General features: G+C 41.8%; 1 protein-coding gene across 1 annotated transcript; it reads right to left on the bottom strand.

Annotated features, from left to right (window-relative positions):
- Nucleotides 1-559: 559 nt before the first annotated feature.
- RGS13 (regulator of G protein signaling 13) lies at nucleotides 560-19,164 on the bottom strand. The gene is made up of 6 exons (XM_038414789.2): nucleotides 19,001-19,164; nucleotides 17,877-17,989; nucleotides 16,721-16,789; nucleotides 10,700-10,761; nucleotides 6,367-6,533; nucleotides 560-3,350 (listed from the first exon to the last, which is right to left on the bottom strand). The coding sequence occupies exons 3-6, from the start codon at nucleotides 16,783-16,785 to the stop codon at nucleotides 3,177-3,179; spliced, it is 468 nt and encodes a 155-aa protein (XP_038270717.1). The 5' UTR covers nucleotides 16,786-16,789; nucleotides 17,877-17,989; nucleotides 19,001-19,164; the 3' UTR covers nucleotides 560-3,176.
- Between the last annotated feature and the right edge of the window lie 6,650 nt (nucleotides 19,165-25,814).

The following is a 25,814-nucleotide window of genomic DNA, read 5'->3' as shown; positions in this document are numbered from 1 at the left end:
GGAGGATAAATGTCAACTTGATTGTTAATGCTTTTAGTTTAGCATTTACTAATTTAAGGTGTTAACTGGTATCAGAGATAAGGATTTTTAAACTATTTAATCTTGACAGCATCCATTTAGCTGGTTGTGTGACCTGAATTTAACTTGACATACTTATTAATCTCTTACATTGTATTTGAATATTTTCAATATTTATCACTTCAAATCTTTTACTTTTGTTCTTACCTGTTTAAGAAAACAGTTGAAGAATAAAGAGGGAGAATTGACTACTAAGGTTACAGGTTTTTAGATTTCATTTTCTTTCTTAACAGTAGTCCTTAAACTGATGATGATTAATGTGGACATACACTTCTGAATGCAGTAAGCAAATAGAAAGTACATCTAAACTAGCTATTCAAGTGCTATTACTGACAATGATAAATGCATGAGGTCGGTGGTTTTTTTCTTGCTACCATTAGTTACTGTTGTTATGAACCATATGACCTGATGAAAAGCATTGTGATTGTTCATCCACACAATGAGGAAAGGGAATCCAGAGAGAAATCAATTGCCATGTTTCCAGTTAATAGGACTAAGCTGTTTAATAGAGAAAAGAAACAAACTCTGAAACCTTTAGTCATTCCCGACAGACAGAGTCTCTCTGCACTCGAATATTAAATAGACAAACCCTAAAGTTTCATTCTAGATAGAGGAATTTTAAACGTATCTTGAGTAAAATAACTATAAGATGAACATGTTTTAGGCCAAAAAATAATGCTGATTATTAACTGAAACTTGTCATAGTCCTCCCTATGGACCATTTTCTTTCCCAAGTGTGAGGAATGTTGTATTGTGAATGGCCCCAGCCTCGCTGCACTACTGTAAGCAACCCCACTATGGGTATCAGTTATGGTACATTAAGCCCTTTCAGAAACTTGGTGGTGTGCTCCTTGTACCATGAACTTGGAGGCAATCATTGTGGGTGATCTCCCTAAAATGTAAACTGGTCCATACCTACTTCAAACCAAAAGCGACACACTTGTAAGATCAGCAAGTCCTTCCTCTTGGAGCATGGTTTTATTAACAAAAAGATAGTTTCAGACTAACCCACATGAAGGAGAGGGCTAGGGAGCTACTGAAAGCCATCTGCTGTAGAGGAAGCTCTCATAGTCACTAAAAACCAGCCTGAGCAGAGGCCAAAAGAAGCTGGACTAGTTGTAGCTGAGGACACATGGTAGATGCAGAGTAATTTCTAACAGTGAAAAGGAAGCAGACAGGCTCTCTCAAATAAAATGCTGAACAGGGCCTCTGATTTACGGATATCAAAGATGGAATTGGGGAAGTATCCAGAGAATGATAGGCCTATGATAATGGCTATAGGCTATTAAGTATGGAATACCCAATACAGTGAAGGCAGGATGGATCTTGCAGCGTGTCATACAGGAGGAGAAACAGTCAAGTAGAAGAGACAGCTAAGAGATGGCATGGAAGATGTGCTACTGCAACCACTATGCAGCACCCGGACACAAGGAGGTGATAATGCCACACCTATTTGCATGAGAATGTGTGGGCTGAAAGTAATTTACCAACATTGGAATTTGTCTAGGACACACATTTATCATTCCTGTTTGTGGAGTGCATGTCTTGGGATCTCTACAAAGCCTTTGCAAACTAAGGGGGTTACATTTGCTCTGAATACTGGGACCTCAACAACACAATATGCTTCAATACAGTGCTGGGGCATTAGGTCGATACTGATGGAGAAGGACACCTACAACGTCAGCAACTCTCCCTGTAGCACCTAGGCTTCTGTTGGAGATCTCCCAAATGCATACAGATCACCAATGCTTAGTTTGTCAGATTGGACATGATCACAGCCTGATGTTTTATATTGGAAAATATTGATTTAAAAGAGACTCGAAAAGCTATAGTTATACAACAGAATCACTTATTATTTAGTGTGAGTGTGAGAGCTTATAATTAGTTTAAACATTAGAACATGTTACACTCAGCTGAAAACTCGTATCTTATCTTTTAATTGGGGGTAGCACCACTTCTCACTAATCCAATCCATTACCCAAGAGAAGGACTTTTATTCTGTTTATCCAAACTAGCAGCATGCCCTAGACCTTTAATGGACAGTTCACAGTAGTCCATTGTTTCCCCTCTAAGCTTTCTATATGAAAGATTTAGAAGAAACGTTTTCGTTCGGATACGTTTGTTTACGTCACTATCAGGCCCTTGCACAACAATCTAATTATAAAGGGGCAAAAGTTACACTTTCAATAATGCAGTGAACAGGCAGATCAGGCGAATCTGCCAAAATGTGAGTGGAATGAAATATAGGGCTATCCATAATAAATGTTGTATTGTGCTGTGAAAACACAAGTCAAGCAGAACTAATCTAGGTGTTTGTTTTCTACCATCTGCACCTGGCTAGCCAGATTTATGAAGCTGTTACCAATATGACTTATTAAACAAAAGCATTCCATATCTCTCCTTTAAGGTTTAATAAGGTGCTTTGTATCTCACTTTATTAATCTAAGCACATTTGGGCACCAAATGCACAGTTGCTTAAATATGCCTGGATATAATTACAACGATCCTTGGAGCCTTCTGCAAACTAATGCGTTTTTTGTGTAATATGCATGTGTTTCTCTTTACACTTGAGACTGTTTAGTTGATTAACTGGGCAATGTGCTGATTTTTAGCTTGTGAATTACAGAGTTTACAATACGGTGCGGTAACTACCATTCCAAACCTTAGTACTTTTATTTCTAACACGGACGGTGGCTTCTCTTGGATAGTGGTGGATGTTGATGAGGGTGTGGAAATGGTCTTCCCTGGCTGGTAGGAGAAGGAAAAGAGGCAGCTAATTTTCCTGTGGATTGTGATAAGTGAGTGGGGTCATAGGTTTCTTCCCTCTATTGACTTTTTAAATTCCAGACAGACTGCGGTGAACTAAAAGTGGCTTTCAATTTTTTGACAAAAAGCTGAAATTTTCCACCAGGGCAGAGGGTGGAAAGTATTTTAAGTTCAGCATAAGAACAAACTACCATTCTTTGTAAGGCAAATTCATCCATTGGCTGATTTCTTCTGTTCTTCTTTTATCATTTGAAAACATTAATAAACCAGAAGGAAGTCTCTTCTGCTAAAGCCTTGGTGCCTCTCTTTTATGTATTAATGAGTCATTGCTGTCAGTCTGAAGGCCTGTGTTTCAGTTTCTGATAGATTTCTGATCCAAGAAATCTGGAATATGAATCCCTTTCCATGTGCATGTAAACTATTCTCTGAGCTTCATCAAAACAGGACTGAGTTGGTTCTTGAATATTCCTGATAATAGCTTCCCTTGCAGGACTATCTATGTTAATCTGAAAAATAAAACAATATTAAAGAAAGTTACAACAAAAATACAGAGGACAAAAATAGGGTACTGCAAAGATGAAGCTTGGTAGGCTGCAACCTATGCCTTGCATCCATATGATCAACTTTGGAACCATGTTCCCTATGTTGAAAAGGAGCTACTGGAGAAAAGTTATTAAGAACAATAAAAATCTAGTATTTAAAAATCTTGGTATAAAAGTGTTCACCTCCCCCCCACTTAAAGTTAGGTTCCTATATCTTTTTTTATATATCTAAATGGAAGGCCTGTTTTTCAGATGTTCTGACCAACTGAAATCAGTAGGTGCCATTGGATGCTCATCACTTTTGAAAATCAGGCTACTGAAGTCGCAGTATATTGTACAACAGAGACTGTACATCAATCCTGATTAGGAAATGGGTTATTGTGTAAGAGACTCAGGAGTCATATGGGGATTTGAAATGGATGAGTGGAAGGTTTTTTGGATGTCTAAGAGCTTAATGTACTGGTGGTGGTTACCTTTCTGATAGAAAGGTACTGCAAATAAAAGTTGAACCTCACCATGATCTAGGAGATTGACTAAGGCAATTGCAGTTCAACAAAACATTTTGTAAGTTAGATTTGCTCTATTAAGTTGCATTTATTAGAGACTGAAAGAGCTGGAGGCATATGAATTAATGAGTGTAACCGCTGATGTGTGGAGACTTTGCTGTACTCAGGGGGGTTTTTAAGGTGCAATCTACTCCTTTATTTTTGAATACAGACTATGTTGAGATCACCATCAGCTTCCATTTAAAAAAGAAAGTTTCAAGCCCTCATGTTTGTTGAGAAAAACTTGAAAACAGGAAGCAAGCCTGATCCCAAAGACTCAAAACCAGAAGGCAAATGAAGAATTCACAATTTATTATTTAAATTTTTTATGCTGATCTCATGATTTTGAGAACTGACTCATGATTATTCAATGCTTGAGGCTGGCAACACTGATCAGCAAATGGGAGGTTTATCCATCTCTGAGCATGTGTATTTTTTTTGTGCATTTCTGATTCCTATAAAAGCTCAAATGAAAAAACTGCAGGCTGGCCTATCAATTCCCCCCCACCCCAAATCCTAAAAACAAAAAACCTCTCAAATGCATCATAACTTTTAAAATTATCCCATGATTTTTTGAGCCAGTCTCAAGAATTTTTAACTTGCAGGGCTGGCAATATTGATGTTTCTTAATCAAAGCTGTAAACTGTCACCCTACTCCAACCTTATCCTGGCATCTGAGGGCATGGCTACACTTGCAGATGTAGAGCACTGGGAGTTAAACCAACCTTTGGAGACCACAGCAGGGAAAGCACTGCCGTGTGTTCACACTGTCAGCTGCAAGTGCAGTGGCGTGGCCACATTAGCAGCTCTTGCTACGCCACAGAGAACAGTGCATTGTGGTAGCTATCCCAGTGTGCAAGTGGCTGTAGTGTTCTTTTCAAATCCGGAAGCGGGTGGTGGAGTGTTACAGGGAGTGTGTTGTGTGTATGTAGGGGGACAGACTGTGTTTTGGGGGGCTGAGAGTGTGTCAGCATGCTGTCTTGTAAGTTCAAACAGCAGCAGACCCTGCCCCCCCCAGCCCCTCTCTCTCTCTCTCTCTCTCACACACACACATGCACAAACGCCTGTCTCTGCAGCAGGACCATTTCTCAGTAATGGTTCGCTTTGTCCCGCAGCAGAGAAGCATGCCGGCTGTCAGAAACTGAGCTTTGAAAGGGGATATCCGCATGCCTGCAGCTGAGCTCAAAACAATGAGAAGAGTGGCCACTTGACTTCAAGGGATTATGGGACATTTCCAGAGACCAATCACAGCGCAGTAATGCAACATGTCATCCACACTGACACCTGGGCATTTCAGATGGGGCGCAGCGAGCTTTATGCTTCTCATGGAGATGGATTACCAGGAGTGTTCCAGTTGCAGAGTCCAGGAGCTCTACGTGCCTCGCCAGTGTGGACACCTCGGGAGTTAAGACGCCTGGGGCTGATTTTAATGCGCTCTAACTTGTAAGTGTAGCCAAGGCCTTAGAATCAAACTGGGTTCTTTCTAGCCCTCACATCTCCAGTAATTTGCATTGTGCATTTGGAATTTAGTTATCAATTCTGTTGCTGATGCATGAGCCAGAAAAAAATCTAGCGCGCTGTGTTGGACCTGCAGTGGTAATGAGTAAAAAGTAGATTGATTGACTTTTTTTGTCAGTGAAGTGAGAAGATATGATTCTTAAGACACCTAGAAATGATCTGCTGGGTGTGATGTTTATAGAGTGTTTCAACAGAAAAAAACACACTGTAATATTAATCCCTGTTCATACAGCCAAATCTGGTCTGTTTTTCCTAAAATTTGTCCATGTTTTTATTAGAGGATTATTAAGGATTGATTTATTGAAGTAGCTTAACCATTTGGGATGAATTACTCCCTTACTCTTACTCCCTTACTCTTACTCTTACTCTTACTCTTACTTCTCCAGTGCTTTTGGAACTTGATGGTCTTTTAGCATGCTTCTGCCATCTCTTAAGAGATGGAACTGGGTAGAGATCTCACTTAATTTCCAGGTACTTATGGAAAGACTGGACTAAGTAAGAGTCACGTTCAAAGTCTACTGGTGTTTGGAAAGACTCCCATTGGCATCAACAGGCTTTGTACAACGCTCTAAAGGAATGGAAAAAAACCCAGGACTTTAGTTCTAGACTCTGTTCTGGCACTGACTCCCTCTGTGGCCTGGGGCAAAGAATTTTACCTATCTGCTTCAGTTTCTTTTCTGAAATGAGGTTAAAAATACTTAATTACCTGCTTCACAGAGGTGCTGTGAAGATGATTGATCAAATAAACATCTTACACTGCTTTGTACAGTGAGTGCCACTGTCAATTATTTATTGTTGCATTTTTCAAGCTGCTGCTTTCAGTTTCAACAGATACCACATGCATGTTTTTAATATAAACAAGGGTGTGCACACACATGTGAGGGAGGGATGGAGCAGTTCTTGCAATGTTAATTCACCTCTTTAGGCGCCTGGGGCTGAATGTAATTTTTAAATATTCTCCTGGCCACAGAAATTCTTTTCCTCCGTGATTCAATCTTCTTGTAAGTTTCACATGCAAGCCAGAATTCAATGTTCTCATCACTGTATTCTGTCTTCAGGTAGGTCTTGTAGATTATAGGCCCATCTGAAAATATTTCAGAAGTCAAACTTTATAAACTATAAATGATAGCATTTAGGAAGATAATTGTCAAACAGGTTTTGCTTAGCTCTGAGTGAAAAATGACTAGATAAGGATTATGGACCAGTTTTGGTACTTTTTCTCATGTTGAATAGTTCCTGACTCTACAAGAAATCTTACAGAAGACAGTGGGGCTACTCATGGGATAAGGTACTACCCATACTGACCATGAGTATCTGAGACTACTTCAGGGGTGCTGGAACAGTTTTTATAGTGAGGGTGCTGAGAGTCATTGAACCGAACTGTGAACCCTGTATAGATGCCCCCCGACTTACACAAGGCTTTCCAGAATGGAACAATTGTGTAACTCGAATTTTGTGTAAGTCGGAAATGTATACCTGTACATTACAGAATGTTTTCCGCAACTCGAAAATCCTATTTCTGGCTTATGGAACTTTTTCCGTAAGTGCAAATTTGCATAAGTCAGGTCTTGAGTAACCTGGGGAGCATCTGTATATAATGGAAACCACTTCAGTCCAGGGGGTGCTGTGGCATTGTTAGTTCCAACACCTATGGACTACTTTAAAAAAAGTAAGGAAATCTTCTGGCCCTTTTTGTTTTATATTTACATAAAATGTGAGACTGTTAATAGAATGGTTTTAAAAGAATATTTAGGGGATAACTGGCCACTCAATGTGACATATAAAAGTTTCAGACTTCAATATTCTTCGTTTTGTACATGCGCAGGACTCCCTTAACATCGGTGAGAGCTGCACATGTGCAGAAAGAGCAGAATGTCAAAGAAAAAATTTCCTCTTCCTGTGGTTTAAAAATCACACAACAAATATGCATGTTATAAGGCTGATAATTATTTTAAAAATTCAGCTCTGCATCAGAGTGAAAAACTTCTAAACATCAAAAAATCATGGTCAACTGGAAAAAAGGGAAGGCTTTTATTTTTTCTTTTCCATCTTTTTTCCCTGTCATCAAAAGGAAACGTGACTTTTGTTGCTGCCATCATCGTAACTAAGAAAGCTGTCAGTGTTCTCTCCAGCAGATAAAAGGTTTTGCAAATTGTGTTCTCTACCCTTAATGTATACCAGTATACCTTTGCTGTAATGAATCTCTGGGGATCCAAGCCATTTGTTCAGCATAGTCGGGGTTCGTTATAGTGAAAAGAGTGGAGGGAGACAGAGCTTCCAGGGCCATGGCAGGGAGGGTGAGTGGGATCCAGGGACCATGTTCGCTATAGCTCAAGGCTTGCTCTTGCAAAGGCATTATAACGAACGTCTTCTGTACTTTGTCCAAACATCCCAACTCCCACTAATTTTTGGCTTCACTGGTGGTAGCAATTGTTGGAAGCCGTAGTACACTATACCTTAAAGAACTAGCAGCTTCAAGAATTTAACACCATGTCATTTATACCTGCTCTGAGCAGCACATGATGATGCAGTGGCTAAATTGGCTGCAGCCATGAAAATGTTGACGTTTCAAACGCTGTTACCACTTGCTGAGTAGCACCTTTGTCAGCAATGGTGAGAAATATTTTCCAGTAAAACCTAGTGTAGGCAAATACTTTAAGACCAACATAGTTCTGGGATAAGCAGTTGCAGCTCCATTGACTTCAAATGAAGTTTCTCACGGTTCGTATACTTGGCCCTTTGCAGGAACCTGAGAGCAACGTGGAGACATTTCATCAATGGCAAAATTTACATTTTGTGAGTGTTTCATAGAGCTCTAGTTCTAAAAGCAAATTTCTCCAGTGGTACAGATCACAGAGTTTTCTGACTTCTGCAAGAGATGTCAGCATGCCACAAACTGCTGGTGGTGGTTACAAGCACTAATGCTGCTTGTGTGTGATTTCTGATATTTCAAATTGCCTCTCTATAGCACAGTGCATTCCAGAGCTTCCCTTGCACAGTAATACGCTATATTGCCCCCACTAAAGGCTGTGCTTTTATTGCACAACTTGGCCCTTGACTGACTGATATTTGCTTTTCAATGTATTCATAAATGATCTGGAAAAAGAGGTGAACAGTGAGGTGGCAAAGTTTGCAGATAGTACAAAATTTATAGTTTTACTTATAGATTTCCTCCAGAACTTCAAGTACCACTGCCCATCCATCAAACTCTCTTGAACACTCCCATACTAGCACCAACTTCCTGGACACAATGATCAGCCCTATAGATGAATATATATAAGAAACTCCTGGATCCAGAAACCACCCTGAACACAGCAAATAGTCTGGTATCTACAGCCAGGCACTCACTCACCACAGAATTTGCTCAGAGGAGAAACTGCGTGATATTCACATAAATGCCTTCACCAAACAAGGATATGCCACCAGAAAAATAGATCACATCATGTAACGGGTCACCCAAATACCTTGGGAGAACCTGCTTCAATACAGGGGAAAAAACCCAACCCACTGAACTTACACCCCTAGTTTTCACCTACCACACTGGAACCCACATGGGATGTCATTAAACTACAACCCATACTTGAGGGGACCACATCCTGAAAAATCTTTCCCAACCCCCCTCTTCTGGCTTTCAAACAAGCTCCCAACCGCACCAAGATCATTATCAGAAGCAAGCTTCCCACAGATCAGGACACACCAACTCAAATGGCCTCATATCCTGCCATAATAACAAGTGCAAGCCTGCAAACATATCTCCACTGCTACAATGATCAATACTCCACAGAACACACCTTTCAAGATCCATGGCTCCTATATCACATGCCTCTGTCAACCCATGGTACACCTCAACTAGCACATCAGATGTCCCAAAACAACTATGGGGGTGAAACCAGACAATCACTACACTCTTGAATGAACTGTCACCAAAAATATGACAAAAATGCCCTATGACCCGTGGGTGAACACTTTTTACAAAGCGATCGCTCCATGTCTGACCTCTCAGTCCTCATCTTCAAAGGAAACCTGTGGAACACCTTTAAAAGATAATCCTAGAAACATAAATTCATAACTTTGCTGAATACTAAAAACCATTGACTTAACACACATGCTGGATTTATGGCTTATTACAACAATTTGTAATACCCCCCCCCCCCACTGCCTGCTAACCCTTAATGGCCCACTTCATTTTAAGTGGTCTTCTACAGCACGTGTGAATCCCTTTATGGTTATTGGTCTGTACCAGTTTGTATTTAATTCTCCAGGCCGGAGGAAGAGCTCTGTGAAGCTCAAAAACGTGTCCATTCCCCAACAGAAATTGGTCCAATAAAAGATATTACCTCACCTACCTAGAGCAGGGCTGGCTCTAGACACCAGCAAAACAAGCAGGTGCTTAGGGCAGCACATTTCTAGGGGTGGCATTCTGGTGCTGGCCATGCTGCCCCAAGAAATGTACCCCAGCTCGCCTCCACCTGCTCCCCTGAGCACGCCGCCGCTGCTCCGCTTCTCCCCCCCGGCTTCCCGTACACGAAACAGCTGTTTCATGCTGCAAGCCTGGGAGGAAGGGAGGGGAAGCCAAGCAGCAGCATGCTCTGGGGAGGTGGCAGTGGTGGAGCAGAGCTGGGACTGGGAGCGGTTCCTCCACCCCCTCCATTACTTCCTGTGCTCCCTCCCCCCCCCGCTCATATCTGCTCTGTCTGCTCCCCTGAACATGCTGCCTCTCCTTCGCCTGAGAGGGAGGGGGGAGAAGCGGAGCGGCGGCATGTTCAGGGGAGCAGGTGAAGCAGAGGTGAGCTAGGGCGGGGGTTGCAGGGGGAGCCACAGGAAGCAATGGTGTGTGTGTGTGTGTGGAAATGCAGCGTGCCTCGGGGAGGAGGCAGGGCCGGGGATTTGGGGAAGGGGTTGGGAAGTGGTGGAGTTCGGGCGGGGGGCCACGAGGGAAAAAAAAAAGCAGGGGTGGATAAAAATGTTTTTGCTTGGGGTGGCAAAAATCCTAGAGCCAGCCCTGCTCAGAAGGATTCATAGTGACTAATTATATTGCAATGGGCATCAAGGGCATTAGTAGTGATTGATTTGGCATTAACATTTTTCATTTGCTTTCCTCCTTTAATGGAGGTCAGTAACCATAAAACACAGTGAATGGAGCTATTCCAATGCATCACATATGCTCTCCCTATCCACACATTTCTAAAAAAGCATTAGATAGCTTCTGGTAAATTAACTCTGCTGGAGTAAAAACATACAACTACTTACATTTAGTAGTCATCAGCTTTTCAAAAGATTGGGACCACTGTAGCACTTCCTCCAATGACACTCTTTGCAAAAGGGGGAGAGGTTATTGTGGGATTAGAGTTGTAGTTAACTGTGTGACTAATGCTAGGTTTAAAAATAAAGCTAAATTTCATTATCTAAAATACAGTCACAAATTCAGTGAATCTATATGCATTTTGCTCTCTACAAGTTCATTTTTGGATGTTTCAGATCTCATGCTTACAGTTTTGAAGAAAAGATAACTTGCAATAACTATGGACCCAGTTCTGCACTAAATTACACCCATATAACTCCCTTTGAAGTCAATGGAAATTGTGTGTGTGAGTGTGTGTGTAGGCAGTGCAGTACAATACTTCAGAATGGGAGAAGAATAAAGAAAGCATTTACAGTTCAGATTGTCAGCTCTCTGAGGCAGGGGTGATTATGTAAGGTTGCTTTGTGTCTAGAGACCCTGCTGTAGTTCAGGACTTCAGGTGCCACTGCAATGTTAGGTGGTACTATTAAAGTCCCTGAGTATGATAACAAAACAATGTAAAAAAAATTTCTTCTCACTAACACCTTCTACCTTTATCATTAGCTGTGAGGATGAGTTCTAAACATTATGCAGTAGAATCTCAGTATTATGAACGCCTTGGGAATGGAGATTGTTCATAACTCTGAACGAAACGTTGTGGTTGTTTCAAAAGTTTACAACTGAACATTAACTTAACACAGCTTTGAAACTTAACTATGGAGAAGAACAATGCTGATTTTAACCATCTTAATTTAAATGACAGTTTCCTTACCTTGTCAAAAAACGTCTTTAAACTGTCCCTTTATTTATATATTTTTTAGTAGTTTACATTTAACACAGTGCTGTATTGTATTGCTTTTGTTGTCTCTGCTGCTGCCTGATTGCATACTTCCAGTTCCAAATGAGGTGTGTGGTTGATGGTCAGTTCATAACACTGGTGCTCATAACTCAGAGGTTCTACTGTAGCTGATAAATGATGGAAAGACTAATAGAATCTTGACTGCAAAAGACACTCAATCCATTTCATTCATCTCCTTGTTTGTAATTTAAAATTAATCAAAGTATTACTAATCAAGAGGAATCTTAGAGGGGGGGAGGGATAGCTCAGTGGTTTGAGCATTGGCTTGCTAAACCCAGGGTTGTGAGTTCAATCCTTGAGGGGGCCATTTAGGGATTTGGGGCAAAAATTGGGGATTGGTCCTGCTTTGAGCAGGGGGTTGGACTAGATGATCTCCTGAGGTCCCTTCCAACCCTGATATTCTAAGGTGACTAACAATGGATTGTTTGTTTTTTCTTTTATGCTCGTTATTCTTACGTGGCTATTTCCTGGGTTTCTAGGGGTCTTCCATTTATTCTCTTAATTCTTAGTTCTGTGAAAGCATCAGAGAGAACTAAACATCCTGAAGAAAAATAAACTTATAAGGGCCAGATCCTGCATTGGTGTAAATCAGCATAACTTTATACAAACCACCTGTGTCTCCGGGTCTTATAATTTTTAGTATCCTACCACTGGTAACTTGAAAGAAATGCCTATGCTAAATGTTCATGTCCATGTAAGAGACTGGAGAAAAAATGCATTGTAATTCATTAGGCTCTACTCAAACTGGAAAGGGAGTTTTCATTCTCCCTTGATCCTTCCATTTTGGCATCAGTTTCTGAATCCCAACTAAAGCCACTTAATTACCATAAAATTCAATAATAATCCGTATTAGATTAAAAGCAGTATTGGTTTGTGGATAGTGGGTACTAATGATTGATTTGTAAGCCTGCTCTGCACAGCAGCTGTTTGCTGGTTTTGTAGTCAAGTTTGTGGTGATTCCTTAAGTTTGTTTCAACATAATTCTAGGAAGGAGACTACTGCTGTGTCTTACTGTCTGTTATAGCAAGCTAATCTTTTCTGGGCAGAAAAATGAATGTCAGTTACTTGGCACATTTCTGGATACTTTAACTCCTATTTTTGGTAGAGATTTTGCAACCACCAAACTGTGGTCTCAGCTCTTCTGTAATTTCTGGTCACACAGTTGGTTCTTGTTCAAGTAAGGCTTTTCTCATGCCTAACTGACCTCTTCTTTACATAAATACTTGAAGTGTGTGGTTATGGCAAGAGAGGTGGCTCTGCAAAAGTTGCATCTTGTTCCTGAGAATGCTTATTCGTTGACAGAGCTGCTTCTGAGTCATATCTGCTGTTACTGACACAGACACATTTTTACTGTTGTCAGCATTGTGACTCTTGTACAGAATAAGTGATGTTCTTGTCTGTCTCCTTGAGTGCCAACAAAACTGCCATTTTATTTCTATTTCTGAATATTTGCCTCTAGTGTTAATCTGTGAAGCAGAACAAACAGCCTGATTTTAGTTACTCTCCATGGGTAAGTTAACACTTAGGGAAGATGATGTTTTACTGTAGACTGAGGAAATATATGGAAGTCACTGAGGGGAAAATGGATATGGGCTCTGAAGATGTTTTCCCCCCACTTTTCTGACTATAACCCCACTTAGTCACAGTAATTGTATCAGTAGGATCTGCTGCAATGAGAATCCTTATGTAGAGGAAGAAGAACTGGTCATGTCTTCACTATCCAATGTATACTGCACAACTAGAAAAGAAAAAGTACTTAAGGGACCATGGTGCACTGCAGAAGGCCTGGGACTGGGAGTCAGGAGACTTGGCTTCTATTTCCCACTCTGCCACTGACCAGCTGTGTGACCTTGGGCAAATCACTTGATTTCCCTCCCAATCTTTTTCTGTTTTTTTTTGTATTTAGAGAGTCCCTGCCCCGATGAGCCTACAATCTCTCACTGTGTTTATACAGTGTCTTTCACAATGAGGTCCCAATCTTGCTTGATGTTTGTTTGTGCTACTGTAATAAAAAATAAATACTATTACTAGTAGTAGTGAGACTACTGGCTCAGTGAGGTTGTTTTGGATGCTCGTGTATTATTCTGTGGTGATCTGGAAGCCTACTTTTGCCGTCTCCAACTCAAAGAATACTTTCAAGATAACACTGAACAGCACACTGATACCCTCCCACCAACAGTCCAAGAAGAAGAACTCCACATGGACTCCTCCTGAGGGTTGAAATGACAGTCTGGACCTATACATAGGATGTTTCCGCTGACTGCAGAGGCAGAAATTGTGGAAAAACAACATCACTTGCCTCATAGCTTAAGTCGTGCAGAACACAACGCCATCCACAGCCTCAGAAACAACCCTGACATTATAATCAAAGAGGCTGATAAAGGAGGTGCTATTGTCATCATGAACAGGTCTGACTACCAAAAGGAGGCTGCCAGACAACTCTCCAATACCAAATTCTACAGGCCACTTTCCTCAGATCCCACTGAGAAATACACTAAGAAACTGCACCATCTACTCAGGACACTCCCTACATTAACATAGGAATAAATCAACATGCTCTTAGAGCCCCAACTGGGGTTATTCTATCTACTACGCAAGATCCACAAACGCAGAAATCCTGGATGCCCCATCATCTCGGGCACTCTCACTGAAGGACTATTCGGATATGTGGACTCTCTACTCAGACCCTATGCCACCAGCACTCCCAGCTATCTCCGTGACACAACTGAATTCCTGAGAAAACTACAATGCATTGGTGATCTTCCAGAAAACACCATCCTAGCCACCATGGATGTAGAGGCTCTCTATACAAACATCCCCCACACAGATGAAATACATGCTGTCAGGAACAGTATCCCTGATGATGCCATAGCACAACTGATTGCTGAGCTCTGCGACTTTATCGTCACGCACAATTATTTCAAATTTGTTGACAATATATACCTCCAGACCAGTGGCACTGCTATGGGCACCCGCATGGCCCCACAATATGCCAACATTTTTTATGGCTGACCTGGAACAACGCTTCCTCAGCTCTCGTCCACTCATGCCCCTTCTCTGCCTACGCTACATTGATGACATCTTCATCATCTGGACCCATGGTAAGGAAACCCTGAAAGAATTCCACCATGATTTCAATAGCTTCCACCCCACCATCAACCTCAGCCTGGACCAATCTACACAGGAGGTCCACTTCCTAGACACCACGGTGCAAAGAAATGATGGTCACGTTAACACCACCTTAAACCGAAAACCCACCGACCACTATGCTTACCTTCAGGTCTCCAGCTTCCATCCCGGACACACCACAGGATCCACTGTCTACAGCCAAGCGCTGAGGTACAACCACATTTGCTTCAACCCCTCAGACAGAGACCAACACCTACAAGATCTTCACCAAGCATTCTCAAAACTACGATACCCACACGAGGAAATAAGGAAATAAATCAACAGAGCTAGACATGTACCCAGAAGCTGCCTGCTGCAAGACAAGCCCAAGGAAGAAACCAACAGAACTCCACTGGCCATCACATACAGTCCTCAGCTAAAACCTCTCCAATGCATCATCAGTGATCTACAACCCATCCTGGACAATAATCCCTCACTTTCACAGGCCTTGGGAGGCAGGCCAGTCCTCGCCCACAGACAACCTACCAACCTGAAGCATATTCTCACCAGCACCTACACACCTCACCTAACTCAGGAACCAATCCATGCAACAAACTTCAATGCCAACTCTGCCCACATATCTACACCAGTGACACCATCACAGGACCTAACCAGATCAGCCACACCATCACTGATTCATTCACCTGCACATCCACCAATGAAATATACGCCATCATGTGCCAGCAATGCCCCTCTGCTATGTACATTGGCCAAACTGGACAGTCCCTACGTAAAAGGATAAATGGACAAAAATCAGATATTAGGAATGGCAATAAACAAAAACCTGTAGGACTTGGGTACTTCAACCTCCCTGGACACACAATAGTAGATTTAAAGGTAGCCATCCTGCAGCAAAAAACTTCAGGACCAGACTTCAAAGAGAAACTGCTGAGCTTCAGTTTATTTGCAAATTTGACATCACCAGCTCAGGATTAAACAAAGACTGTGAATGGTTAGCCAACTACAAAAGCAGTTTCTCCTCCCTTGGTTTCACACCTCAACTGCTTGAAGAGGGCCTCCTCCTCCCTGATTGAACTAACCTAGTTATCCCTAGCCTGATTCTTGCTTGCATATTTATACCTGCCTCTGGAAATTTCCACTACATGCATCCGACGGGTGGGTATTCACCCATGAAAGCTTATGCTCCAATATGTCTGTTAGTCTATAAGGTGACACAGGACTCTTTGCCGCATGTATTATTTGTACACTTTTTAAATCCATTTGCCTTGCAAAGTGCTAAGGAGAGCTGGTTGGTGTTTGTTTGTTTTGTTTTTTTTTTCCCCACAAAAAAACTTGACTTTACTGAGAAATCAAAAACTGGAAATTTTGGACTGAAAGATTTCAATTTGGAAATGCCATTGTGGTACTTCATGTGAGCTGTAGTTTGGTTGCCTCATGTTCCAATTCTCTTCTATGGGCTGGGCTCCCTGGCTATGAAGCACCACAGTCTCCTCTTTCTTGCTGAGCAGTTGCAGTGTACATAGGAATCTATGGCATCATGGGAAACATAAATTGGCTAGAGAACCTGTCCAGCTGAGAGAACTGGGAGCATAAGGCACAATTTTTCAACCTCTGGCAGTGGGGCTGAGTTTAAAAAAACCCAAAAACTAACACCCCTTCTGCCCCCTCTCCCCAAACATCCTGTTTTAAATTCATCCCAGGTATAGCTCTATTGACTCAGTGGTTACACCAGGGGTGAACTTGGACTAAGATCTCTATGCCTGAACAGTTCAAATTAAAACAATCCTATTACTTATAGCCTAAAGACACTGTGAATATATTGAAATTGATCTACTGTGAAGAAACAGCATGAATCAATATGTGTAGCTGTGATGACAACATGCATGGGTAAATATTCAGCATAAAATTGTATCATAAGCCCTCCTGACTTTTTTTAGTCAGGAGGCTAAATCCCTTCATACCTTGTAGGATTATGTCACTGCAAAATTATAGTACTACTTACTTAGAAGTGATCCCATTTTCGTCTTCTCTGAATAGCTTACAAAGACAACAAATATTTGGGCTCATTCTCCTAAATAAAGAAAACATATGAGTTTTGAAACCTGATATAGTACAGCAGGTGCACTTGAGTCCATCCTGATTTTAGAGGTCTGACCAGTTCCAACCGTGTTCCTCGTTTAAAAATATAGGAAATATAACTGGAATTGGTCAGACCTCTAAAACCAGGATGAACTGTTTAAATTCACCCACTGTATTTATGAAAATATTTGACAGGAATGAGGCATTTCCACTCATCTCAATGGAGATTTGGCACTTAAGCATTAAAGAAAAGAATAATTGAAAAACTTTTTTTTGAATGCTTGTTAAGGGCCTAACTGAAACATAAAATTATTGAATTTTTAAAAGACTTGTTCCTTTGGTGCTTTTTTTAGAAAAACATGAACATAACAATTTCTCTTTTATAAAATGACACATCCATAACTCCATAGTCCAAGATATGTGACTCTAAAAAAGCTTCTGTCTCATTACAATCAACTGCAATGCTATCCCTAAATTTGACACTTCCCTTAACCTTTTTTCAGGGTTTTATGTTTTTCATTTGCTTTTGTTGAGAAGTAAATTATTCCTCCTCTCAAAATGTTTTGAGGGACACCCTATAAAAATGCCTGAAGAGGTTTCGGAGAATTGGGGCCTGACTCAAAGTACGTTGAAGTCAATGGGAATCTCTCCACTGACCTCAGGGCTTTACATCTTGTATGTAAGAGCTCAAAACTTTGATTTTAAACTGAATAACTTTGAGTTTGTGAGTGAATTATTGAATCTCCAACACAAATGTCTGGGACATGCTAAGTCAATATTAATCCGAATTATTGATCAGACCTGGTAAACTTGTTCTGACATATTGGATCCTCCAATAATTAAAAGCAGTACGTGATCAAATTTGATCCAAATACTTTCTTTCCCTATCTGAGCCCAACATTATTACTGTTCGTAATAAATTTCACTTGTAGGTTTTCAGCTACTGTATCAACACACAAGTCAGTTTATAGAATTACATTCAGAAACAATATGAACATTTCTTTGATAATGCTTTTAAAATGCTGGAATGCATATAATCCGATTCTAAACACAAGGATAAGATTAATGAAATATGCTACCTTGGACTAATGTGATGACAGAAATGTGTAAATACTCAAGACTGCTGTGATTTAGCACTGTTCTTCTTCATCAGGTTTCCCTTTTCTTTCATAGCCCTGCTCCACGTATGGACCTGCAGAGAGAGAGATATACGCTGGTATACTTTTTGTTTTGTTCTGGACTAGCCCAAGGATATTGTATACTGTTTAAATTCACATGAACGTAACAGTTATCAAAGGGGTCAGTCTTCAACTGGTGTAAATCAGCATAGTTCTATTAAAGACAGTGGAGCTATACTCACTTACACCACTTGTGGATTTAGTCCAGAATTGTGTTCAAATTACACAAATCTGTTCCTTGGTTTATTATAAAGCTCTTCCACATAAGCTCATGAAAAGTATTTTAGGATGTAGGATTGTGCATTTCCAGCAGATTTCATCACCCAAAAGGCAAATCACAGGGCCCTAGCTGAGTTAGTACAATATATGAATGAATGAAGTAGTCCCCCACATTCTGAGAATTACACTTCTGATAGTAAATGAATCTACGATCTAAAACTATTCACAAATGGAAAGGATATGAGTAATTTGTTTGAAAAATATAAATCTGGGATGACTGTAATTACAATTATCTATAATGAGAGAATATCCTGTCAAACAGAAAAATGTTTTGATAGATCAAAGAGAGAGGCCTTTATTTTGAATGAAACTGTAATGTACATTATTTTTATTTCAAGCATGAGAAGATTATGCCATATGAGGTTGTAAAGAAGCTATTTACTTTTTTAGTATGCAGCTATTTTGACTGTACAGTGAAGTCTCCATAAAGAAACCTTTATGGTAAAAGTTTAATTGCACTCTAACCTCTCCCTTTTCAGTTTATTGCATAAAGTTTTATTGATCTTAATATATTGAGAATTTAATACAGAAGATTGACATAGGCATACATTTGTCTACACATTGTACATATTTAGAAAATAGGTGCTGTTGCCATTGTAAGATCAGCCTTAGAATGGCAACAAGTGTGTGTGGGAAGTATATCCTGGACAGAAAGATTATGCCCTTATCTCTACATTCGCTGTTTATGCTGAAGGAAATACTCCAATTTAAATTCTGAAAAGAGTTGTACATAATCTTATACTTACAATTTTTTTCTTGGATGTCACCCCCTTTTAATGTTTCATTAGTAGTAGCACTTGGCCAGAGGTCAAGTTTCCAAATTCCATCCTGAGTGTTTTTCTTTATATTCTTTTAAAGTAAAAAGTCTTGTCACACTCGGTTGTATCCACACCGTGTGCTGTTGCCCGACTCCTTTCGTGCAAATATATATGCAAACTGTGTGTGTGGTTAATATGAAGGGGGAAAAAAATTTCCATTGGGCTCCTGATACACCACTGATAAAAACAGGCTGTGTATTGACACTATTGTGACCTCTGCAATGATGAACTGAAAAGAAGTATTTTACAGTATTGAAATCCTTTAGGTATTCTCTGACCCAGCCAATTTTGTGACTAATATTTTCCATCTCTTGATCAAATGACACTGTACAGAAAAAGTTAGAAACACACTGTTGAAAAGAGATAAGCATCCCATCACTGAAAAATGGCGCATTCATGTTATAGTTGCGATCAAGAAGTGATTATCTCCAATTGTTTTGTTAGTCTTACTTTTCTGCTCTAAAAGTAAGTTTTTCTCTGAGTTCCTTTGTATGATATGTGTTTTTCATGTGCATTTTCAATTAACTTTAATATGTTGCACGGTGGTTGACTCTGAAGCACTATGTTAAAATAGGACTTGTTTTTACATTTTGTGAGATCCTTTTTCATAGGTCCTTATCCTAGTTGGCAAGAAGGGTATGTAATCAATGCAGAGTTAGCTCAAGTTATCTAAACTACATCTCGAGTTAGCCTAAGTCAAATGAGAATGGCCACATGACGACAAAATAACACTTGAGTTGCTATGTCCACATTGGGGCTGCACTCCCTTGTGTGTGGTGCTAAGACTTCTGGGGCACACTCCATAGTTCGTAGTGCTGTAGTAAGCTGAGCCACTCTATGAATTCTTTCCCAGTGAGTTATGGAGGACTTGCCTGTTGTTCCTGCACAAACAGGGGAATTGTGGGAAGTCATTGGAAGATTAATGGTACTTGAGTGGCACCAGCTTGTGTCCACGCTACAGAGTGCTCATGTTAGCAAATGAGTTGTGGTTACTTGAGTTTTAGCCTGCATTAGTACCATATAGGAATGAATGAAGTAGTCCCACACTTTTCAAGAATTAACTGCCTGGAGTGGCAGATTCTCCCTGGGTTGGCTTAGCCACCCCTGCTGCCCTGAGTAGCATTATGACTCTGTGCTCCAGAGCTCTCGTGACATTGGGATGGCTGGGACACACCTGAAGGAGTGGCTCTGTGACCTGCCACTTGGCTCCGCCACTTCTACCATAACCACTGAACCATCGGAAGGCTTATTCAGTCCCCCAAGACATTCAGATGTGCCATCCCCTACTAGTTTCGAAGCTCTGTTCTAGGAGGTATGAGAGGGACAGGGTGGCAGATTCTTTTGAGTACACTCTCAGGGTTTTGACCTGAACAAGTGAGTGAAATAGACACTGATTTGCAAAAGATTTTGGAGAGGACCGACCCACCGCTACGTTTAATTTTTCATTGGATCTTTTCTTCTCTGATCTCCCCACTCTTTTTGTTTACTTTGTCTCTTGTAGCAAAACATGAACCCAGTTCATATAAGTTAAAGTCAAGTTTTCAAAACCATAATCATTTTAGTGTGCTAGGCCTATTTTATTGCAGATGACTCTGCCAATGTATGGCCCTTTGATTCGTATAAATGAGTACATCTACCTGGTCTATTCCAACAGTGATTCTGCTTAAGCGGGGGGGGGGGGGGGCGGGGAAAGATGGTCCCAATCCTGCAATGTGTAAATTGGCAGAGAACCCTTGGCAGATTTCCACTAACTTCTTTGGGATTCTAAATGGACATAAAGGTCTACCTGTATGGAACTCATTGAACAACTGGGACCTCTTTTTACAAAGAGGAGATTAAAAATCTTCTGAGTGTAAGTATTTCATGATTAGCCCAACTGTGTTGGAGAAGGGAGTTTTGTGGGGAGAAAAAGGAGGGAAATTTCAAAGATTCAAGTTCAAATAAGCTTCATAGCGGGGTCTGAACCTGCTGGTGTGCTTGTCTGATTAGACATTCTGAACCTTCCAAGATTCACGTCTCCTAGTGCAACCCCCTTTCTCATGCATTCATTATAAAACAGTATTTTCATTCCTCTTTTGTTTACTCTCTCTGCGTACCTTTTCATAGCTTACAGTACAGGTCATTTAATTATTTTTCACACAGACCTCTGGACAAATATTTGTGCAGTGTAACTTGAGCTCCTTATTTGCCAGAATAAATCATAATGATGCATTGCCCAATTTTATTTGCATGCCTGATCAAAATAACATGTATTTGCACAAGCTGCAGGTTATAGAGGATCATGAATTCGGAATTCATAACTAGAGTAACATGAAGTAGGCAGAATATGACAGGAGGTGAAGCACCTCACCCTTACAATTATATTCAGAAACCTTTTAATTAAATAATATTGAGGCAGTGGAACAATTTTACCAAACTTGCTCAACACAAAGCACAATTAGGCTGTTTAACCTTCAGCAGTGAATTTAGCCTGTGTCACTTAGACATTTCTGTGTATAATTAATGTTTTTTTAAATAGAAAAATATTTTATAGATCAGAAGAGGTTAAATATCTTATTCATCAAAAGATTGAAGTGTCCTGAATACATTAATACCTAAACTGGAACCCTAATTGACTTTAGAAAGAGTTACACGTTTTTTTACTAATGACTGAATGTTGTTACCACCTAATGGTTCCTTGTTGGCTTATATGAAATGAATGTACTGGTCTCAGTCCAGTTTCTAGTGGACAGTTGTCCTTTTAAAAATGATATCCTTACATTGGCACGCATTGACACTCCCATTGGTGATCTCAATGGAGGCCCAAGGTCGGAATGGGAATGTTGTTGTTATTATTTGTATTTGTGGTAGGGTCTGGAGACCCAATCATTGACCAGAACTCATCCATTGTGCTATATGATATACAAACCCACAGGAAAAAAAAGGAAGGACCCAAAGAGACCAAAGATTCCCCGCCTTGTCCCAAAGTATATAAGGGGGTGGATCACAACAAAGGGGACTGCAGTCATGAGAAATCCCCAGCTATCACCTGAGATGGAACAAGGACTGTATAAGGGGAAAGGATTGTGCCCAGACTAGGAAGGTGTCCAGTCTGTGAAAGAAGCCTACTGGAACATCTCTGAGGCTCAGATTTTTATCTGTATTCAGTTTTCTTACTGTATTAGGCTTAGACTTGCGTGTTTTATTTTATTTGGCTTGGTAATTCACTTTGTTCTGTCTGTTATTACTTGGAACCTCTTAAACCCTAACCCTAACTGTATTTTCCACTGAATGCATCCAAAGAAGTGAGCTGTAGCTCACAAAAGCTTATGCCCAAATAAATTTGTTAGTCTCTAAGATGCTCCTTTTCTTTTTACTGAACCCAGAGTTAGTGTCTAATACCTGGGGGAGCAAACAGCTGTGCATCTTTTTCTCTATCAGTGTTGTAGAGGGCAGATAATTTGAGTTTATCCCGTATAAGTTTTATACAGAGTAAAATGGATTTATTTGGGGTTTGGACCCCTTTGGGAACTGGGTATCTGGGTGCTAGAGACAGGAGCACTTTCTAAGCCGTTTTCAATTAAGCCTGCAGCTTCTGGGGGACGTGGTTGAGACCTGGGTCTGTGTTGCAGCAGACTGGCAGGTCTGGCTCAAAAAGATAGGGCACTGAAGTCCCAAACTGTCAGGGAAAATGACCTCAGAGGTAGTCTCAGCACATCAGGTGACAGTCCCAAGGGGGTCTCTGTGACCCAACCCGTCAGAGTTGGACTCTTAAGAGACGCTTGCACTGCCTATACCGTATCTGTTCTGTGGATTAAGAAAGGACTTTATTCTCTATAACAGGTAGTCCAACGTCCTTCCATAGTTGAAGACAATGGAAAAGCTCTTATTGATTGCTATGGTGCATGATCAGGGCCTAAATTCACACGCAGTTTTTAAAAATGTGTAACCTTTCTGCCAGGTGGAACCAGCAGCAACCAGGGCTGGGTTCAATATCTAGGGCTTCTTTTCCATTGATACAACACAGAACCATCTCAAGCCCCTACCCAGTAACAAGGGAAGTTTACACAGCACCCCTGGGTGCCTCTGAGAGGCAATACTTCCCCACTCGGAAGCACAGAGTCTGAGTGTAGAAAAGAAACTTTTAACAAAACGAGGTAAATAACTCCCCGTTAATTTGGGAAAACACTGCAAACAGGGTTCATAAACAAAAATCATGAGTAAAAGACCCATCCCCAAGTAGGATGAGCAGTGTCCTTTTCCCCTCAGGTTCTTAAGTCCAGCAACCCAAAAGTCCCTTTCACATGCCCAACCCTCCTCTGCACCCCACTCTCAGTTGCTGTCCTTGGTCAGTGCTGACCTAGAGTTCAGAGATGTGTCTGCAGAGTTCACCTCCCCACCTGGATGGGGTAAAGAGGTACCTTACTCATTCTGCTGCTTGGGCATTTGCTCATTGCCCATCTCTGCCAGCCACCCTGCTGGCCACTATTCAACTGCTCCTGCAGTCCATGTGCTTGCTGCTTCCGCCGGCCACCTGCTCACTGCTCTTGCCGTGCCTCTCCACCAGCTGCCCTGCTGGCCACTCACCATGCCTCGCCTCTCTGCTGCTGCTCTGCTGGCCACTCGCCACGCCTCGCCTCTCTGCGGCTGCCCTGCTGGCCACCTGCTCACTGCTCTCCCCATGGCTGCCCATCAGCTGTCCTGCTGGGCACTCATTGTGCCTCTCCACTGCACCAGCCACTCGTTCACCAGCTGTCAGTCACCTTCTGCTGCCACCTGCTGTGACCTCTGCACATCAGTCTCTTAGGGCTTGCCTACACTTGCAATTTACAGTGCTTCAACTTTCTCACTCAGGGGTGTGAAAAAACACACCCCTGAGCGCAGCAAGTTTCAGCGCTGTAAAGTGCCAGTGTAGACAGTGCACCAGGGTCGGAGACCTCCTGGACTACGACCGGGGAGACTGACGCTCGCTCAGCGCATGGGTCTCTCCAGACCTCATACTCCCCTGTGCGTATTTTAGGAGGTGAGGGCTGCTTTGCCACCCGCTACTTGGGTTTACCTCGACCGGGTCCTAAGGGAGGGCATGCCCCGCCCACCCTCCATGCCAGGCCCTCCGGACCTTTTCATCGGGCCCCTGCCCCGTGGACCCGACCGCCCCCCCCCGCCCCTTCACTGTGAGCCGGCTACACAAGCTGCAGCCGGTCCATTTCCAGACCACACCAAGGAAACATCTATACATGCTCATGCTCCACACCCTTCATGTCCTCACTCTCGCGTCCCGCCCCGACAAAAAGTGGCGGGACCTCCTGCTGCCTCTAGAAAATGAGGAGCCCTGGTGGGCCGACCTATATTCCACCTTGGTCCTGAAGCCCGCTGGAGATATCAGTTGGTGGCTCCTTCATGGGGCCGTACGCACGAGTGTATACTTGGCACGATTCACACCAATCCCGGACACCTGCCCCTTTTGCGGCGTGAGGGAATCCCTGGCGCACGTCTACCTGTAGTGCGCCAGGCTACAGCCCCTATTCCGGCGGCTCACCAATATTTTGTTAAGATTTTGGTTGCACTTTTCCCCTCACCTCCTTATCTATGCGCTCCCTGTCCATGGCCTGACTAAGTCACGGGACCTCCTGGTCAACCTCCTCCTGGCCCTAGCTAAAGTGGCCATCTATAAAATCAGGGTGAGGAGGTTGGCTGATGGAGTCTCCTGTGACTGTGGGGCCTATTTCTGATCCTCCGTTTGTTCACGCCTCCGGGCAGAGTTCCTCTGGGCAGCGTCCACTGACTCCCTTGACGCCTTTCAGGAGCAGTGGGCGCTGTCCGGGGTTCTCTGCTCGGTGTCCCCATCCGGTTCCCTTCATTTGACTCTTTGACCGCACTCATGTCCCTGTTATTCATTAGTTGTCCCCCATAATTATTTGGTTTTCCAGGTCCTGTGGACCTCCCTCTTAGGCTGGGGGGGGGAATCCTTTAGCAGTGGGGGATCCCAATAAGACAACTGATAATCAGCTCTGATTGGGCATTTAACATAACAAAAAGGCTCCCAATGAAGTCTGTTTAGCTCTATTCTTTCAACAGTGGGGAAGAACAGATTAAATCAATCTAGGGAGGACTCTTGAGGGTGCAAAGCTTCCTGGCTGTGGGATACCTGTTCCCACTCCTTTTACTTTTACAGGGCTCTGACATTTGAGCCACTGACTTAATGAGGCTCTTTCCACTGAGGGTGACAGGTTAAGCAGAGTCCTGCTTTCCTACAATTATTACAACATTGGTAACCATATTTCACTGCCCCGCATTCAGTATTAAGATGATTTGTATCCAACACCAGCCAAAGTTGATCACTTTTTGCTGAATATGTAAGCAGAGGAGGAGAAAACTATATTTACATAAACTCACCCAAGTCTCTCCCACTCCCAGCTAGCTGTCAGGGAAGTAGTCATTCAGATCCTGCTTACAAATGTAAGCTATTGATTCATTCATATCTGCTGAAACACTGCAGAAAAATTGTATTTATGTCCAACCTAACCTAAAACTGGAAATTCTGGGAATTAAACACCACAACCTGATCTCCTGAGACTTCCAGAACAAAGAATGTATATAAACAGAGTTTGGATAATCATTCAGGCTTCTGGATACTTTCTTAAACTAATCTTTGCTAGTTTTTATTTAGGTAAATTACACCATTTTGTCTGTCCTTTTGTGGTCATTATCTGTCCCTTTTATGCAGAGAAGGCAAAAACCCTCTCTCCATTCTTTTCCCAGG

Source organism: Dermochelys coriacea, chromosome 8, assembly GCF_009764565.3.
Source record: "Dermochelys coriacea isolate rDerCor1 chromosome 8, rDerCor1.pri.v4, whole genome shotgun sequence".
NCBI classification, from domain to species: domain Eukaryota; kingdom Metazoa; phylum Chordata; order Testudines; family Dermochelyidae; genus Dermochelys; species Dermochelys coriacea.
This window is presented reverse-complemented; position numbering and strand designations above follow the sequence as displayed.